The sequence below is a fragment of the Brassica napus genome, chromosome A7 (assembly GCF_020379485.1).
Source record: "Brassica napus cultivar Da-Ae chromosome A7, Da-Ae, whole genome shotgun sequence".
NCBI classification, from domain to species: Eukaryota; Viridiplantae; Streptophyta; class Magnoliopsida; order Brassicales; family Brassicaceae; genus Brassica; species Brassica napus.
The window spans coordinates 13,869,750-13,884,344 of record NC_063440.1 but is presented as its reverse complement, the minus strand read 5'-3'; the positions used below and the strand labels follow the sequence as shown (position 1 = coordinate 13,884,344).

The following is a 14,595-nucleotide window of genomic DNA, read 5'->3' as shown; positions in this document are numbered from 1 at the left end:
AGAGAGAGAGAGAGAGAGAGAGAGAGAGAGAGAGAGAGAGAGATTGTTAGATAACCTCACACTATCACCACACAACTTTTGTTATGTTATAAATATAGAGTATTTAAATTAGTGAGCATCTATTTATAGACTTATATCCCACTCGCTCAGCACTCTTTTTCTTCATTGAACATATAGAATTTGATACTTCACAAAAAATATGTTTACAGTTTACACCACATGGTAAATTGGTTAGTTTTAAAGTTCTTTTAACTCAGTTTAGTGAGTTATTAAAGGATATGATAAAGCTGGTTTCTCCTAGTCTCTATTGGCTCTGGTATGTGGCGTTTACTTTGTTTATGTTGAGCATCTATATTTTAAACACCATTTTAATAACAACATTGTTACATGATAATAATATTTAAATGCATTAGTTTTAAATATTATTTCGTAAGAAAGAAAACAAAGAGAAGAAGAAGGGACAAAGACATGTGGACTGTAAATTAGTTATGGTGTCACTTTGCAGTAACCAAAACGCCGACACCTCTCTTCTCCCTTCTTCTTCCTCCCACCAGCTCCATGCATATACGGTACAACCACCTCCTAACACAAACACACCCTCTTTAATTATTTACAATTTTCTTATTACTTTATCAATATAACCAAGAATTAACATTTGTTGTTTTAGTTTTATTATATCTCAGTTTCGCTAAATTTGTATTTTTCCCAACAAACCACAAGTCGCATTATAGTTTAAAGATCTTGTTGATAATGAATATAAGTTGTTTATTTATTTATTCTCATTCAGTTTAAAATTATTATGGTAAATTTATGTCTTAAAAATACGCAAAGATTTATGTCTTACAAGTTACAACTACACATAAAGATCTACACATAAAAATTACAAGTCGCATTATAGTTTAAAGATCTTGTTAATTATTAGGGACTCTAGTAATTAATATAAGTCGTTAATTATTTTTTCTCGTTCAGTTTTAAATTATTATGGTAAACTTATGTCTTACAAGTTACAACTACACATAAAAAATTATGTTGTAACACATAAAGATCTACACATAAAAACCACAAGTCGCATTTAAATTTATTATGGTAAATTTATGTCTTGCAACTACACAAAAATTTATGTCTTACAACTACACATAAAGAAAGATCTACACATAAATCAGTCAAGAAAAAAAAATCTCTCTATTTTAGAGTTTTCAAAATTCTATATATGAAATTTCAAAGTGTTTTTCTCCAACAAAAATTTAAATTTAATTTAAAAATTATTTGTAATTTACCCTATGATCTTTGTATTTGTCATAATTAATATAAATCCATAAATTTTTTACAAATAATTAGCACATATATAAAAATATTACAGTAATATTAATTAATAAAATATTACACTAAAATATAAAATTATAAATATAAATAAATAATTAAATAATTAAATATTTAAACACAAGCAAAATACCAAATTATTCCATAAAATTATTTCTATAATGTTACATCTTTGGTTACACAAAATTTGTTTGGACAATATTTTAAAGGTTCTAGAGAAAATTTACTAGACTACTAGTATTGTTATAATATTCAAAATTTGCGTGATAATTATGTCTTCATGTATAACTTTTTTAAAAAATTATTAAGTTTCTTTTGTAATATTCTTGTTGCCTAATTCTAGTTTTAAAATATTATAAATCTTATTAAAAAAATTTATTTAATTTTATGTGTAAAATTTATAAAAATAAATTTGAAATATTTCCGATATATAAAAATTTTAAAGATTAAAATGGTAAACGAAAAACTACATAGAAATTATAAATGTGATGTATAATTAATTATAAGGAATAAAATGAAAATAAAAAGATAAAACTTCAAATTTAGAGTTTTGCATAGTGAAACTTCATATTTTTTTTTAAATTAAAATTTTTTTTGAAGATCAAAAAACTTAATATTTGAAATTATAGAGTTTTTTTTGAAGATGTTCATACAACTACACACAAAAATCAGTGAACAACGTATTTAACTTTCAATGTTCCTCTTTGCAAATTTGAACAAAACTCCTTTAGTCGCACTTCCAGTATTTAAATCTTATTTAGTTTATGATAAAAAAAGAAAATCTTATTTAGTATATTGTGTGTTGACAAAAATATAGCTTACTGAGGTTGTTCAAAAATAAAAAAGCTTACTGTAATTTGTGAATTAGGTAATCTCCTTGTTAGATAAATGTTATCTTGTTAATTTGTATTAGAGAAATGTCGCTTTCAGAAATATCATAAACGAAACAAATATTTTAAGGAAAGGTTACACAGAATTAATAAAAATTCCAGAGCGATCAATTAATATTATAGAATATTAAAATTATATATTATAGGATTGACCAATCGTCGTCAGTCTCTGATAGGTTCTACTTCAAATATTTGGTTTTTAATACTTCGCAAAACCACTTTTAAAACGGAGTCATTCGCTTCGTTTCTTCCTCTGACAAAAAGGAACAAAACAAAAAAACAGAGGTAAGAAAAATGAAAAGCGGAGGAAACACAAACACGAAGCTCATACTTGTTCATCCATACATTCAAAAACAAACAAGCTCAAATCGTCTATGGCTTCTCGCTTTTGTCTCTTTCTTCACCATCGCTTTTCTACTCACTCTACTCTACACCACCGACACCATCATCTCTTCCAAAAACAGCACCGTCGTCTCCTCCGTCGTCAACTCAGCCGTCTCCAACACTCCGACCTCTCAGTTGCCAACGAGCGCCATCAATGCTCTGCTCCACTACGCGTCGAGATCTAACGACAGCTTCCACATGTCATACGGAGAGATGAAATCGATCTCCGACGTCCTCCGCCGCTGCGCTCCGCCGTGCAATCTCCTCGTTTTCGGCCTAACGCACGAAACGCTCCTCTGGAAATCGCTGAACCACAACGGACGGACCGTGTACATCGAAGAGAACCGTTACTACGCGGCTTACTTCGAAGAAATCCACCCGGAGATCGAAGTGTTCGACGTTCAGTACACGACGAAGGCGCGCGAGGCGCGTGAGCTTGTGTCGGCGGTCAAAGAGGCGGCGAGGAACGAGTGTCGTCCCGTGCAGAATCTTCTCTTCTCCGACTGCAAACTCGGTCTCAACGACTTGCCGAACCACGTCTACGATCTCGACTGGGATGTGATCTTAGTCGACGGACCACGCGGCGACGGTGGAGATGTGCCGGGAAGGATGTCGTCGATCTTCACGGCGGCGGTCCTTGCTCGGAGCAAAAAATCCGGAGGGAATCACAAGACGCATGTGTTCGTTCACGATTATTACAGAGAGATCGAGAGACTTTGTGGCGATGAGTTTCTTTGTCGGGAGAATCTTGTGGAATCTAACGACATGCTTGCGCACTACGTTTTGGAGAGGATGGATAAGAACAGCACGCAGTTCTGTCGTGATCGTAAGAAACGCCCTGCGTCTCCGTCCCCTTGAGTAAAATGTGCGCTAAATCTTGTGGAGAGCAATCAACAGACAGACGACGGTGGTGGACCTGGTGGTTGACAACGTCAATCGCGGAGGAGTTTCAGTAAAATAAAAACCTTGTTTTTTCCACCTTTGTATCTTTTCTCCTACTGTACTGTAATATTCAAATCTTTGACCCATGTGAAAATTTCAATCAATTAAAACTTTACAAAAACGTATATTCTTAGGGGTGGGCAAAAAAACCGAACCGAACCGATCGAACTGAACCGACCGAACCGAAACTGATTCGAACCAAATCAAAGTTTATTTCAAATCATTCGGTTGAAGATTTTCCCAACCCGAACGGTTCAGTTCAGTTCAGTTTAAACCGAACCGAACCGATAAACCGAAGTGTTTTATAGTTATTTAAATTAAAAATATTAGTAAATTAAAATCCTAAGATTAAGCCCACGTAATTTCCTTTTACACTAAGAAAATCCTAATATAATTTGATTTCCATGAAACTAATATAATTTGTTATACGGTTTCATGCTTTTGTGTAACCATTATTGTATTTCTCTCAAAGACGTGTTATGTTTTCAATTTTTGTTAGTGAAAAGAACAATATGGAATCATGGGTGTAGAGTTATAGTAAAAATATAGATAAATACTCGTATAGTATATATATAACATATACTAATTATTGATTCGTTGCAGCTTTTTTTGATGATATCACATGGAAGATGACTTATTACATGCTTTTTTTAATTCTTAAGAGACAAAAATATTGTTTTTTTCTTTTTATTTAGTTAATTTTTGTTTGATTGAATTCTTATAAAGTTATAAACTATATTTGTAACATTTTAAAAGGTTTTTATTTTGGTTTTATATTGAATTTAATTTACATACTTAATTTTTTATTATGACCAACATGATTATTTCATGACAACCATATATTTATGTATTAAAACATAATTTCTTGTACAATAAATAAACTAAGAAAAATCCGATTAAACTGAACCGAACCGAAATACAAACCGAATTGAATATGAACCAAACCGAATATAAACCGAACCGAACATAACCGAACCGAAATCGATCCAAACCAAACTAACTATGGTTTACTTCAGCTGAAAAAAATCTAGAACTGAACTAACCAAACCGAACCAAACTCGAACCGAACCGATAAAATAACCGAAGTGCCCACCCCTATATTCTTGAGAAGGAACTTAGCTACAAAAAATATTAATCTAACATTTAATTTATATCCATCCATATGTATATTTTTGATATTTCACAATTTTTAAAAAATAATTGAAATGTATTTATGTTATTAGTTACACATTTTTAACTAATAGTATTTGAGAATATAAAATTATTTAGAAATTAATATATTAAGCTTAAAATAAGTGGAATGTTGTACTGAAATTTGAAAATAACAAAAAGTGTTAAAATGACATTTTAAAATGAATTATAGGGAGTAAGTAACACTTTTAATTCAAAAAGTATTTGGAGATACAACATAAAAATCACAATGAATCAAGAACGTATAGATTCAACTCTCTAAATCCTTTTGTGGAGACTCTTGTAGGGTATCTATCTTCCTTTTCTTGTAGAGTGGAACTCGTCCACCAAGCTCTTTTAACTGATCCACAAGACCATACAGAAACTCAAACGTCAAAATGTTCTGAGCATTAAGCTGCTCCCTAACCTGTGGATGCACTCTAAACCAATCTCCCAACATCTTATGCACGTGAGACCGAATCATCCTCCAAGGAACCGGATGTTTCTCACATAACTTCAAATACTCAACAGCTAAATCTCCCTGATCTAACCCTCCATCGACGTATCCCTCTCCTTCATTATCTTTAGCCCATTCAGCTGTTCTAAACCCGGCAAAGACCGCCGGGTTTTCAAGAAGCGTCTCAGCGGAAAGAACACCTTCAACGCCCGTCTCTTTGATGCAGTCCTCCACATCTTCAATGCATCTCACATTCCCATTGGCTAAAACAGGGATTCTCAGAGCGTTTCTCACCTCCTTGATGGCGCCCCAATCGGCTCTGAACTTTTTACCGTCTTTCTCATCTCTGGTCCGGCCGTGAACCGCTAGCAGCGAGCAACCAGCGTCTTCAAGCATCTTGGCGTAGTTGAGCGTATCTTGAAGGTTAGGGAAAATCCGGATCTTGCAGGAGACAGGAACAGTGAGGTTCTGAGCTAACTTTTCAACAAGTGATTTCACCAAAGGAAGATTATCCATCAAGAATGCACCATAGTTCCCTCGCCTCGCTATACGTTGAGGACACCTGAAACCAAAACGCCCCAAACAATCTTAACAACTCAATAAACCAAGCTTCAAACTACTCTTAAGGTCACTGTGCTCTAACGGCACCCAAATCACTGAATTTAAAGCTACTAACACTCATTGAACTCTTAACATTTCCACAATCTACGGATCCAAATCAATGTTCTATGTCTAAACTAACAAAACTTGAACAGTGCTGAGATAAAAATTGGATCTTTATTGAAGATTGAAACTACTAACACTCATTGAACTCAATCATTTCCATAATCTCCGAAACTAAATCATTATACTATGTGTGAACTAACATAACTTCAACAGTGATGCGATAAAGATTCCATCTTTATTGAAGAATCCTCCTAATACACAAAGACGTGAAGATAAAGAAGCGAAGTTACCCTAAGTTGATATCAACATAATCGCAGTAAGGTGCGACTTTCTTTGCAGCTTCCAAGAGAGTATCAGGATCGTTAGCACAGAACTGCACAAACAACGGCCTGTCCTCCTACAACACCCATTAAAAAAAAACATAAGTAACAACGGTTTCGAACTGAAACAATTGAATCATGAGAGAGTGATTGATTATACCTCACAAGTGGTGAATTCCTTGTTTCGATTATCAGTCTCGGTGAAGATCCTAGAGTGCAGCATCGGTGTGTAAGCAGCCTGAGCTCCGTATTTTTGACAGAGCAATCTAAACGGAAGCTCTGAGTTATCCACCATTGGAGCTACTATATACTTCGGTCTACCCAGCTTCTTCCAGTGCGCCCAGGCCTGCTCCACCCTTGTATCAATGCTCAATACTCGACCTGGAGCGCCCAAGCTTGCTGGTGCTGCTGCTTCCGGCGGCTTCTCAATCTGCGCATCACTCTGCTGCTGCTGCTGGTTCGAGCAGAGGAGATCGTCACGCACTGGCGATGGATTCGATGTAAGTGTCATTGTTCGGGTTCGTAAGAGGGGAGAGTCTTGGGTCCGGAGAAACTTGAGAAGAGAAAGAGACGAGGGTTTCATGAACTGACGACGGTGGAGCTATACATCGCCGCCGCCGCCATAGATTAGGGGTTGAAGCGAATCGTTTTAAAGTTGTGGTTCTAATTTTTTGGGCCTTTAATGGGCCTTATGGATAAAGATTAAGGCATGGGTTTCTATCGGCATTGAATTTGTAGTCCAGTTGTTATTATACAGCTGTAGACGAGAAAAAACAATAAATTAAGGTTTGCGACATTTAAAATAGAAATATTTTCCATTTTATTGAACATGTTTGTATAAATATGTAGAAAATGATGTGCTATATATAATCCACAAGCAACCTTTGCTTAGAAATAAAACTTCAACAGAAACCAAAATCGTACGGCTTATTATTCTTCCGTTGCCAATCATCAGCGTCACATCTCCCTCATTAAACACGTGCTTTACCCCCGAATCACCTCCTTAATCATCACTCCACCTTATAATCTCGCGACATTAACGCTTTAACCTCTCACAAATCTCAAGCCACGTGTACCGTCGGTTTATATAATCCAACATTGCTTTTACTTTTCGATTTCCAATTTAAAAATATGTCCGTTGTACCAGCAAAAGGCGAGCAACGACAATAATATTAATTAAGATAACTAAACCGTAAATGCAAAGTAATTAATTAAATTAATCATTATTAACAAACTTTTTTCCCTCTTTAATGTTCACTCTAAACTGTTGAGAAAGGAGAGAAGAAGCGAAGAAGATGAAGCTCCTCTCTGCATTTCGATCGAGCTACTTGAACCGTCGAGGAACCACCTTCAGATCGCTGGATCCGTCGTCGTTCGACGGAGGCTTCATCCCCAAGCCATCTCCATCCTCGATCTTCTGGCTAGCGATTCACTGCCTCTGCTGCTTGATCAGCTTGATTCTAGGGTTCCGATTCAGCCACTTAGTCCTCTTCTTCCTCTTCTCCACCTCCGTCACGAACCTATACACCACCACCGCCGGGGTGAGCCAGCTGCTCAAGCTGAAGCCTCTGGAGAAAGCCAACGTCACGGCGAAGAGCTCTCGGGTGGTGGTTGGGAGACACGGGATCCGGATCCGTCCGTGGCCCCACCCGAACCCGGTCGAGGTCATGAGAGCTCATCAGCTTCTCGAGAGAGTGCAGAAGGAGCAGAAGTCGCTCTACGGCGTGAGGAGCCCCAGGGCCGTGATCGCGGTGACGCCGACTTACGTACGGACGTTCCAGGCGCTTCATCTGACCGGAGTCATGCACTCGCTGATGCTCGTGCCTTACGACGTGGTGTGGATCGTGGTGGAAGCTGGTGGGAAGAGCAACGAGACGGCTTCGTTCGTCGGGAAATCGAGATTGAAGACGATTCACGTTGGGTTTGATCAGAAGATGCCGAATACTTGGGAAGATCGACGCAGGGTGGAGAGTAAGATGAGGATTCAGGGGTTGAGGATCGTGAGGGAGGAGAAGTTAGATGGGATCGTTGTGTTTGCTGATGATAGCAACATGCATAGCATGGAGCTGTTTGATGAGATTCAGAATGTGAGATGGTTTGGTGCTTTATCTGTTGGGATACTTGCTCACTCTGGTAATGCTGATGAGTTGTCGTCAGTCTTGAAGATGAATCAAGAAGGGAAGCCGATCCAGGGTCCTAGTTGTGATTCCTCTGGGAAGCTAGTGGGGTGGCACGTTTTTAATACACAGCCTTATGCTACCAAGACTGCTGTTTATGTTGATGACAAAGCGGCTGTGATGCCTAGTAAGATGGAATGGTCAGGGTTTGTGTTGAACTCAAGGTTGCTTTGGAAGGAACCTGTAGATGATAGACCGACATGGGTTAAAGATGTTGACAACTTGTTGGATGGTAATGAAGAAATTGAAGATGGTCCGTTGTCCATGGTAAAGGATCCTTCCATGGTGGAAACACTTGGAAGCTGTGGCCGCAATGTCTTGCTTTGGTGGCTCAGGGTTGAAGCTAGAGCTGATAGCAAATTCCCACCTGGGTAAGTATCTTGTTCTACTACACTCATTTCTCATCACAATGTGATCTTGACTATGCAATCTTTTTCTACTTGTAAGCAGCTGGATCATAAAGTCGCCGTTAGAAATCACTGTGCCATCAAAGAGGACACCATGGCCAGATTCCTCCTCGAAGCTCCCAGTGGTGACCAAAGAAGCGAAATACAACCAACCAGCCACGGAAAAGCGATCTGGTAAAGCCAAGAGGATCAAAGAGCAAGAACAATAGGGGAACACAAGAACCGAAAACTACTCGTTGAAGGATATAAAACGAATAGAATGAGTTTTCATTTCGTATTCTTTTTTCACCCAAGATATCAAAAGAAATTGTTTGGTGCGCATTCGCTTCATCCTATACAATACAAAATGAGTTCTCCAACTGAAATATTCAAAATCTATACATGGATGATGATTTAGTTATTCGCTTGGTACTCTGCAACCATAGCCTCAAACTCACGTTCCTTAGCTTTGAGCTTCTCCTTCAGTTCTTCAATTTCCTTTAAATGCTTTTCACAAATGCTCTCTAGGCTGCTGCAATGGTGTACATTCTCTTCTCTGGTCTCCTCAGAATCATTCTCCGTCTTCCTTCTCTTTTTGACAGGGACTCCACCATCTCGAACATTTTTGCGAACGTATAGTCTAGATATTGATCCAGAACTCGATTGAAACTGAACCATTTTCTGTGGCAAGCCCCTTTTTTCCTGAAAGAAAGAGATGGCATACACATATCATATAGGTTTTCTAAAGATTGCTACAGATCCTGAACATGAGCAGAGAGAGAGAGAGAGAGAGAGAGAGAGAGAGAGAGAGAGAGAGAGAGAGAGAGAGAGAGAGAGAGAGAGAGAGAGAGAGAGAGAGAGAGAGAGAGAGAGAGAGAGAGAGAGAGAGAGAGAGAGAGAGAGAGAGAGAGAGAGAGAGACCGAGAGAGAGAGATAGAAGAGAGAGAGAGAGAGAGAGAGAAGAGAGAGAGAGAGAGAGAGAGGAGAGAAGAGAGAGAGAGAGAGAGAGCGAGTCGAGAGAGAGAGAGAGAGAGAGAGATGAGAGAGAGAGGAGAGAGAGAGAGAGAGAGAGAGAGAGAGAGAGAAGAGAGAGAGAGAGAGAGAGAGAGAGAGAGAGAGAGAGAGAGAGAGAGAGAGAGAGGTGATCCAAAATACCTCAACTATATCTCCATCAACGTTATCAAATGCTTGATTTGCTTCCTCTTGACTACTAAAAACAACTTCTGCGCTATAATAAGGTCCTAGATTCTTTGGTGGCTGCCCAAAAAAAACAAAACATGATCCTCAGTTTCCTAGTGAGAAGGAAAACATTACATTAGCATATTGGGGTGGGGTTTACAATAACCATTACCTTAACCTCGACTTTGAAATCTCCCGTAATAAGTCCTTTTAACTCTTGAGAAGGAACATTACGAGGGATCCTATGAAGATAGAGACTTGCCTTCTTCGCCTCCTGCATTGTCTTCTCAACCTCCAACATCTGATATGGATGCATTGCGTTTCAGAAAACTATATACACATTTTTTTTTAAAAAAAATTGGAATTTAGTTGAATAGTAACAGTCAGTCATACTTTTTCAGTTGGTGGGAACGAGGTCTCTACTCCTTTCTCCACAACAGCAAGCACAAGCTTCATAGCAGCGGCAGCGTCGTGAACGCAATTGTGAGCAGCACCCTCCATTCGCAGCTCCTCATCCAAAACAGACTGGAGCAATTACACCACAACAGGATTTATCAAAATGTTATACTTAACTCCAAGTTAGTAATAAAGGGTTCACAAGCTTGCCTTGCATAGATTTAACAAAGAAGGTGTTCGAGAACTGTAGGCACCGGTATAATTGAAGACAAGAGAGGTATCGATTACTCTCGCATGATCTACCTTCAACACTATGATCACAGAAACTAACGCGTAAGCACAATAAAAACTATAAAGAGACAATTTTGGAGAGTCTTGCTAGCTAGCTAACCTTGAAGACAATAGTGCAAACCGTGACCAACTAAAATAGTTCCCTTAGAAAGAAACCTCCGCAGTTTTTTCTGAATATCAGCAACAGATAGAGTCTCTTTCTCGAGATCCTCAGCAGTAACTCCAGTGATATCTGTCTTATAGTCAATAACGGGTAGGCTCGGTTTCACAAAATTGTCAAGAACCACCTGATTCATGAGCATTCTTCAAGTTAATAAAAAAAAAAAGAAAGCAAGACAATCACAAAATGCTTGAATCAAAGAAGATGAATGATCAAAAGTAAAACCTTTAGATCACGGTCCACAGCGGCAACCCTGACAACAGCTTCACTGCCATTTTCACAGGTAACCATCTCACAACGAATAGCAAGCATTCTGGTTGACTTGATCACTTTTGACTGCTTCTTGCCACACTTAGTTACAAACCAATCCTGTTACGCAATTTCAAAAACATCTGAATCATATGCTCAAACCTTTTTGTATTAGATGAACTTGTCCATTACATACATACCTCGGCGAGGGAAGGGAATTCATAGTGGATAGGGTACCTAGGATGCGTAATAGTCACTCTAACAAGCCTCTGCAGTGCCAAACAGCGTCATAAAACAACGTATAGACATACAGCTTACAAAAAAAAAAGAAAGAAAAGAGATCCAAACCTGCTCAGGAGTCTCTTTATCAGGGGATTCTTGCTTGAATTTCTCAATCATATTACGATTAGCATCAGAGTGAATAGCTGAAGAAAAGGCAAGAAGTAAGAAAAAGCGAATCCAAACAAAAGGCAAGATATAGTAAGAATGTGTGTCACCTCACCTGCAAATCTTCCTTCTTTTTGAAAGTGGAAAGAAAAGCGACCAACACATCGTCGGAGCGTTGCGAAGGATCGCCCACACTCAAGCCGAATCCGCTAGAGCTTAGAAACTCCTTCCATCCTCCGTTTTCGCCTTCTAACCGTCGTCTCTGCACTAGCTTCACCAGATCCACTAGCACCTGCGAAAACAATCCGCAATGATTAAGAAATCAAATCAAAGGTGTGATCGATACGAGAAGAGGCGGCGTATCGTACCTTCTTCTCAGCACTCGCTAGTTTATGCTCCATAACCTCCGAAACTCGTGGAAGAGTAGTACCAGTACCGGACGATCGCTCAGAGGCGGCGAGACGAGAGAAGATGAAATAAAGAAACAAGGATGATTTTGGGCGGGAAGACGTTTCACTCTGTTTCGTGCCTTCTTTTATTCACTAGGTGTTGAGACCCCGCGCTTGCGCGGAGCTGGTTACTTTGGATATTGGTGGGACGGTATGATTTACGGGATGTTGGTGTTGTTTAAGATTTGTGCAAATTAAAGAATAAAATTTAAGTAAGACAACAAAATTGATCCTAGCTTTTGACGATTAACTCAAGTTAGAGACATCTCCCAAAACGGAAGGAAAATTCAAAAAGTATAATTAAGGTAAAATATAAAGAATGTAAAAAAGGCCTAAACATGAAACAAAGAGCGTGGAACAACGGAAAGGAAAAGAGAAGAAGATGAATAAGCTTACGTCAGGTATATGAAATTAAAAAGACAGATATTGTGACAGCGCATCACCAACTTATTTGGGGGTCCATACCAAGTTATCAGCTCTGTATATATCCGTTGTTTGAATAAATACTCAAAGTTTCAAACTACTTGCATTACAAAATTATTTTATTTTTTCAAAATACACATTGTTTGCTAGTACCTATTAGGGAGCTCAAGGACCGTAGTAGCATATATTAAAGCTACACTAATCTTCATCGCTAAGATCACACATTGTCTACATCCTCAACGTTAGGATATTCCAAGTAACACTTCTCCTCGTCTTCCTCGTCACGGGTTCCATCTTCATCTTGTAAACTCCAAGTAACCATCTTCCAAAACGCAGCACTCCACTTCTCTTCCCTCTTCAGGCTTAGCGGTGGTATGTGACAAAATCCAGCTGTTGGATTGAAACAGAGCTTTTATATTGGCTTTGTGGTTCATAAGAGTTTCAAGAATGGTGAAACTGGAAGCATCGTGGCGAGTGGCTCCCCTTCTAAGGAGATCTGCCCCCTGTGTGAAATAGTTTAACAAAACATAAAGATTAAAATAGTTTAACAAAACATAAACGAAGGTTGACGTTTTTACATTATGAAAAAGTAATTGTGGGTTTAAAATGTTTGGGCTCAAATTATGTTGGGCTCTATGTCTAAAACATGATTTGAACTTAAAAACTGAAAATAAAAAAATGTTAGGTTATCTTTCTTTTTTTTTCTCCGTCGTCGGGACAACATCACCTGTGGGATCCCTGGCATGATTAGAGCTTAAGTTTGTGAGATTGGGGAGCGATAATAGTGTGATGCGTGATTGAAAAGGAGTTTACTTACATCAGTTAGGCTTCGTCCGCATCATTCCATTGTCGTTGGTCCTCGGGTGCTTCGTCGTCGTTGGAATCTGCAAAAGAAAAGGTTTTAATTTGTTAAGTAAGATGTCTTTTATTTCTTTTAAATTCGGTTGCTAAAAACATAATTCATTCAGTTTTCCTATTTTGTTTGGAGATTGCAGGGATGAAACCGTAGATCACAGAATCTGTAAGAAAAACAGAGAAAAATCATAAGTTGTTAATAAAAAAACCCATAGACAAAACCAAAACAAAAAAATGAAGACACGTTTCATATATGAACAAAGAATAAGCAAAGCAGAGTTAAAGTGATAAAAAATAAGTTAGAAACAATCATCACCAGTTCATCAAAGAGGAGAATGGTGATGCCCATAAACTCTGCATTCTTGTTAATGTTCCTGGAATCCTAGAATCGGATGAACCGACCAACAATGGACTGAGTGGACCTTCCAAGGCGGAGAGAGTTGAAGGTGGAGTAGGGAACGGCGGCTAAAGCGGCTGGAGCAGCTGGATAAGTCATTTTTCGTGACGGATGTGAGAAAGTAAAGCGATCGGAAAACTGAGAAAGAAAAGTTTGAGACAAGATGGAGCTTTTACCTCGAGGGATTCTATATATATGAGAGCTCTGAAGGCATTAGAGGAGAAACTAAGCGTTTGGTAGGCGCAAAACGTGCGTAAAGCCTTAAAGATCGACCATAATAGCTGATTGCCGAAAGGGGAATCGCAAGCGACGAAGGAGATGGTGAAGATGGCGGCTTCCCTAATCTTCTTAGCTTTGTCCGTATCACCACTTTGGGCAGATACAAAGCCTAATAAACAGAAAATCAATAAGCCCAAAACCCACTTTTTGTCGAAGTCCATTCGTTACCCATCAATTAAAAAAAAAAAAGTAGGGTCCAGAATGTTATATTAGTTTCCGACCTTTATAATATATATTAGTTTCGACCATCAATGTACAAAGTATCCTTTAGTGCAATGGTATAGTTGTGGGTGCTTATATCTCAGTAACCCGAGTTCAAATCACATATTTGACATTTTTTCGCACTTTTAAAAAGTAGGACCCACAAACTGCTGACGTGTCGCATCAGGAGGAGAGAAACTCTCCTATTATATAATAGATTTCTTGGCGGTTGCTTCATCTTTTAATTACCATTATGCCCTTTTCTTTATTAATACTCTTATCTCCGAGCATCAAAAATGACCCTAATCTTTTATTAAAAATATGAATATACACTTACATCCCTAACTTTATGATTTAGAGCTAGTAGTTGAGGGTTGAATATTTGGGATTAAAGTTTAAAATTTTATAAAATAACAAATAAATATTAAAAAACTTTTAAATGGTAAGAATTGAACCTTTTTATATAATTTATTGTATATTAGATAATAAAATTACTAAATTCAACTGTAACCGGGCGTGTGATTAATTTATACTACATACATACGTAGACGACTGGTATTTTTGTAATCCTGGTTACATCTTATAAATAACCCCCATGACAATTCATTCATTTGATC

At 38.0% G+C, this 14,595-nt stretch overlaps 4 protein-coding genes across 5 annotated transcripts; 2 read left to right on the top strand and 2 right to left on the bottom strand.

The window, feature by feature from the left end:
- Positions 1-2,384: 2,384 nt before the first annotated feature.
- On the top strand, positions 2,385-3,661 carry LOC106366785 (protein IRX15-LIKE). The gene has a single exon (XM_013806447.3). The coding sequence runs from the start codon at positions 2,505-2,507 to the stop codon at positions 3,450-3,452; it is 948 nt and encodes a 315-aa protein (XP_013661901.1). The 5' UTR covers positions 2,385-2,504; the 3' UTR covers positions 3,453-3,661.
- A 1,167-nt stretch (positions 3,662-4,828) lies between these two features.
- On the bottom strand, positions 4,829-6,835 carry LOC106439919 (tRNA-dihydrouridine(16/17) synthase [NAD(P)(+)]-like). Its single transcript, XM_013881466.3, has 3 exons — positions 6,310-6,835; positions 6,120-6,226; positions 4,829-5,725 (listed from the first exon to the last, which is right to left on the bottom strand). Exons 1-3 carry the CDS (start codon positions 6,730-6,732, stop codon positions 4,978-4,980), a joined length of 1,278 nt encoding a protein of 425 aa, XP_013736920.2. The 5' UTR covers positions 6,733-6,835; the 3' UTR covers positions 4,829-4,977.
- A 475-nt stretch (positions 6,836-7,310) lies between these two features.
- LOC106366787 (probable beta-1,4-xylosyltransferase IRX14H) lies at positions 7,311-9,092 on the top strand. The gene is made up of 2 exons (XM_013806449.3): positions 7,311-8,697; positions 8,777-9,092. Exons 1-2 carry the CDS (start codon positions 7,445-7,447, stop codon positions 8,940-8,942), a joined length of 1,419 nt encoding a protein of 472 aa, XP_013661903.1. The 5' UTR covers positions 7,311-7,444; the 3' UTR covers positions 8,943-9,092.
- A 34-nt stretch (positions 9,093-9,126) lies between these two features.
- On the bottom strand, positions 9,127-12,270 carry LOC106366788 (small RNA degrading nuclease 3-like). 2 transcript variants are annotated; one of them, XM_013806450.3, is made up of 11 exons: positions 11,743-12,270; positions 11,490-11,666; positions 11,336-11,368; positions 11,188-11,256; positions 10,964-11,107; positions 10,679-10,865; positions 10,498-10,598; positions 10,285-10,416; positions 10,064-10,192; positions 9,868-9,969; positions 9,127-9,414 (listed from the first exon to the last, which is right to left on the bottom strand). In XM_013806450.3, the coding sequence occupies exons 1-11, from the start codon at positions 11,773-11,775 to the stop codon at positions 9,127-9,129; spliced, it is 1,395 nt and encodes a 464-aa protein (XP_013661904.3). In that variant the 5' UTR covers positions 11,776-12,270. The 2 variants fall into 2 exon arrangements, with proteins under 2 accessions (XP_013661904.3, XP_048592779.1); XM_048736822.1 differs by lacking the exon at positions 11,743-12,270 and having other exon boundaries at positions 11,336-11,412.
- Positions 12,271-14,595: the final 2,325 nt, after the last annotated feature.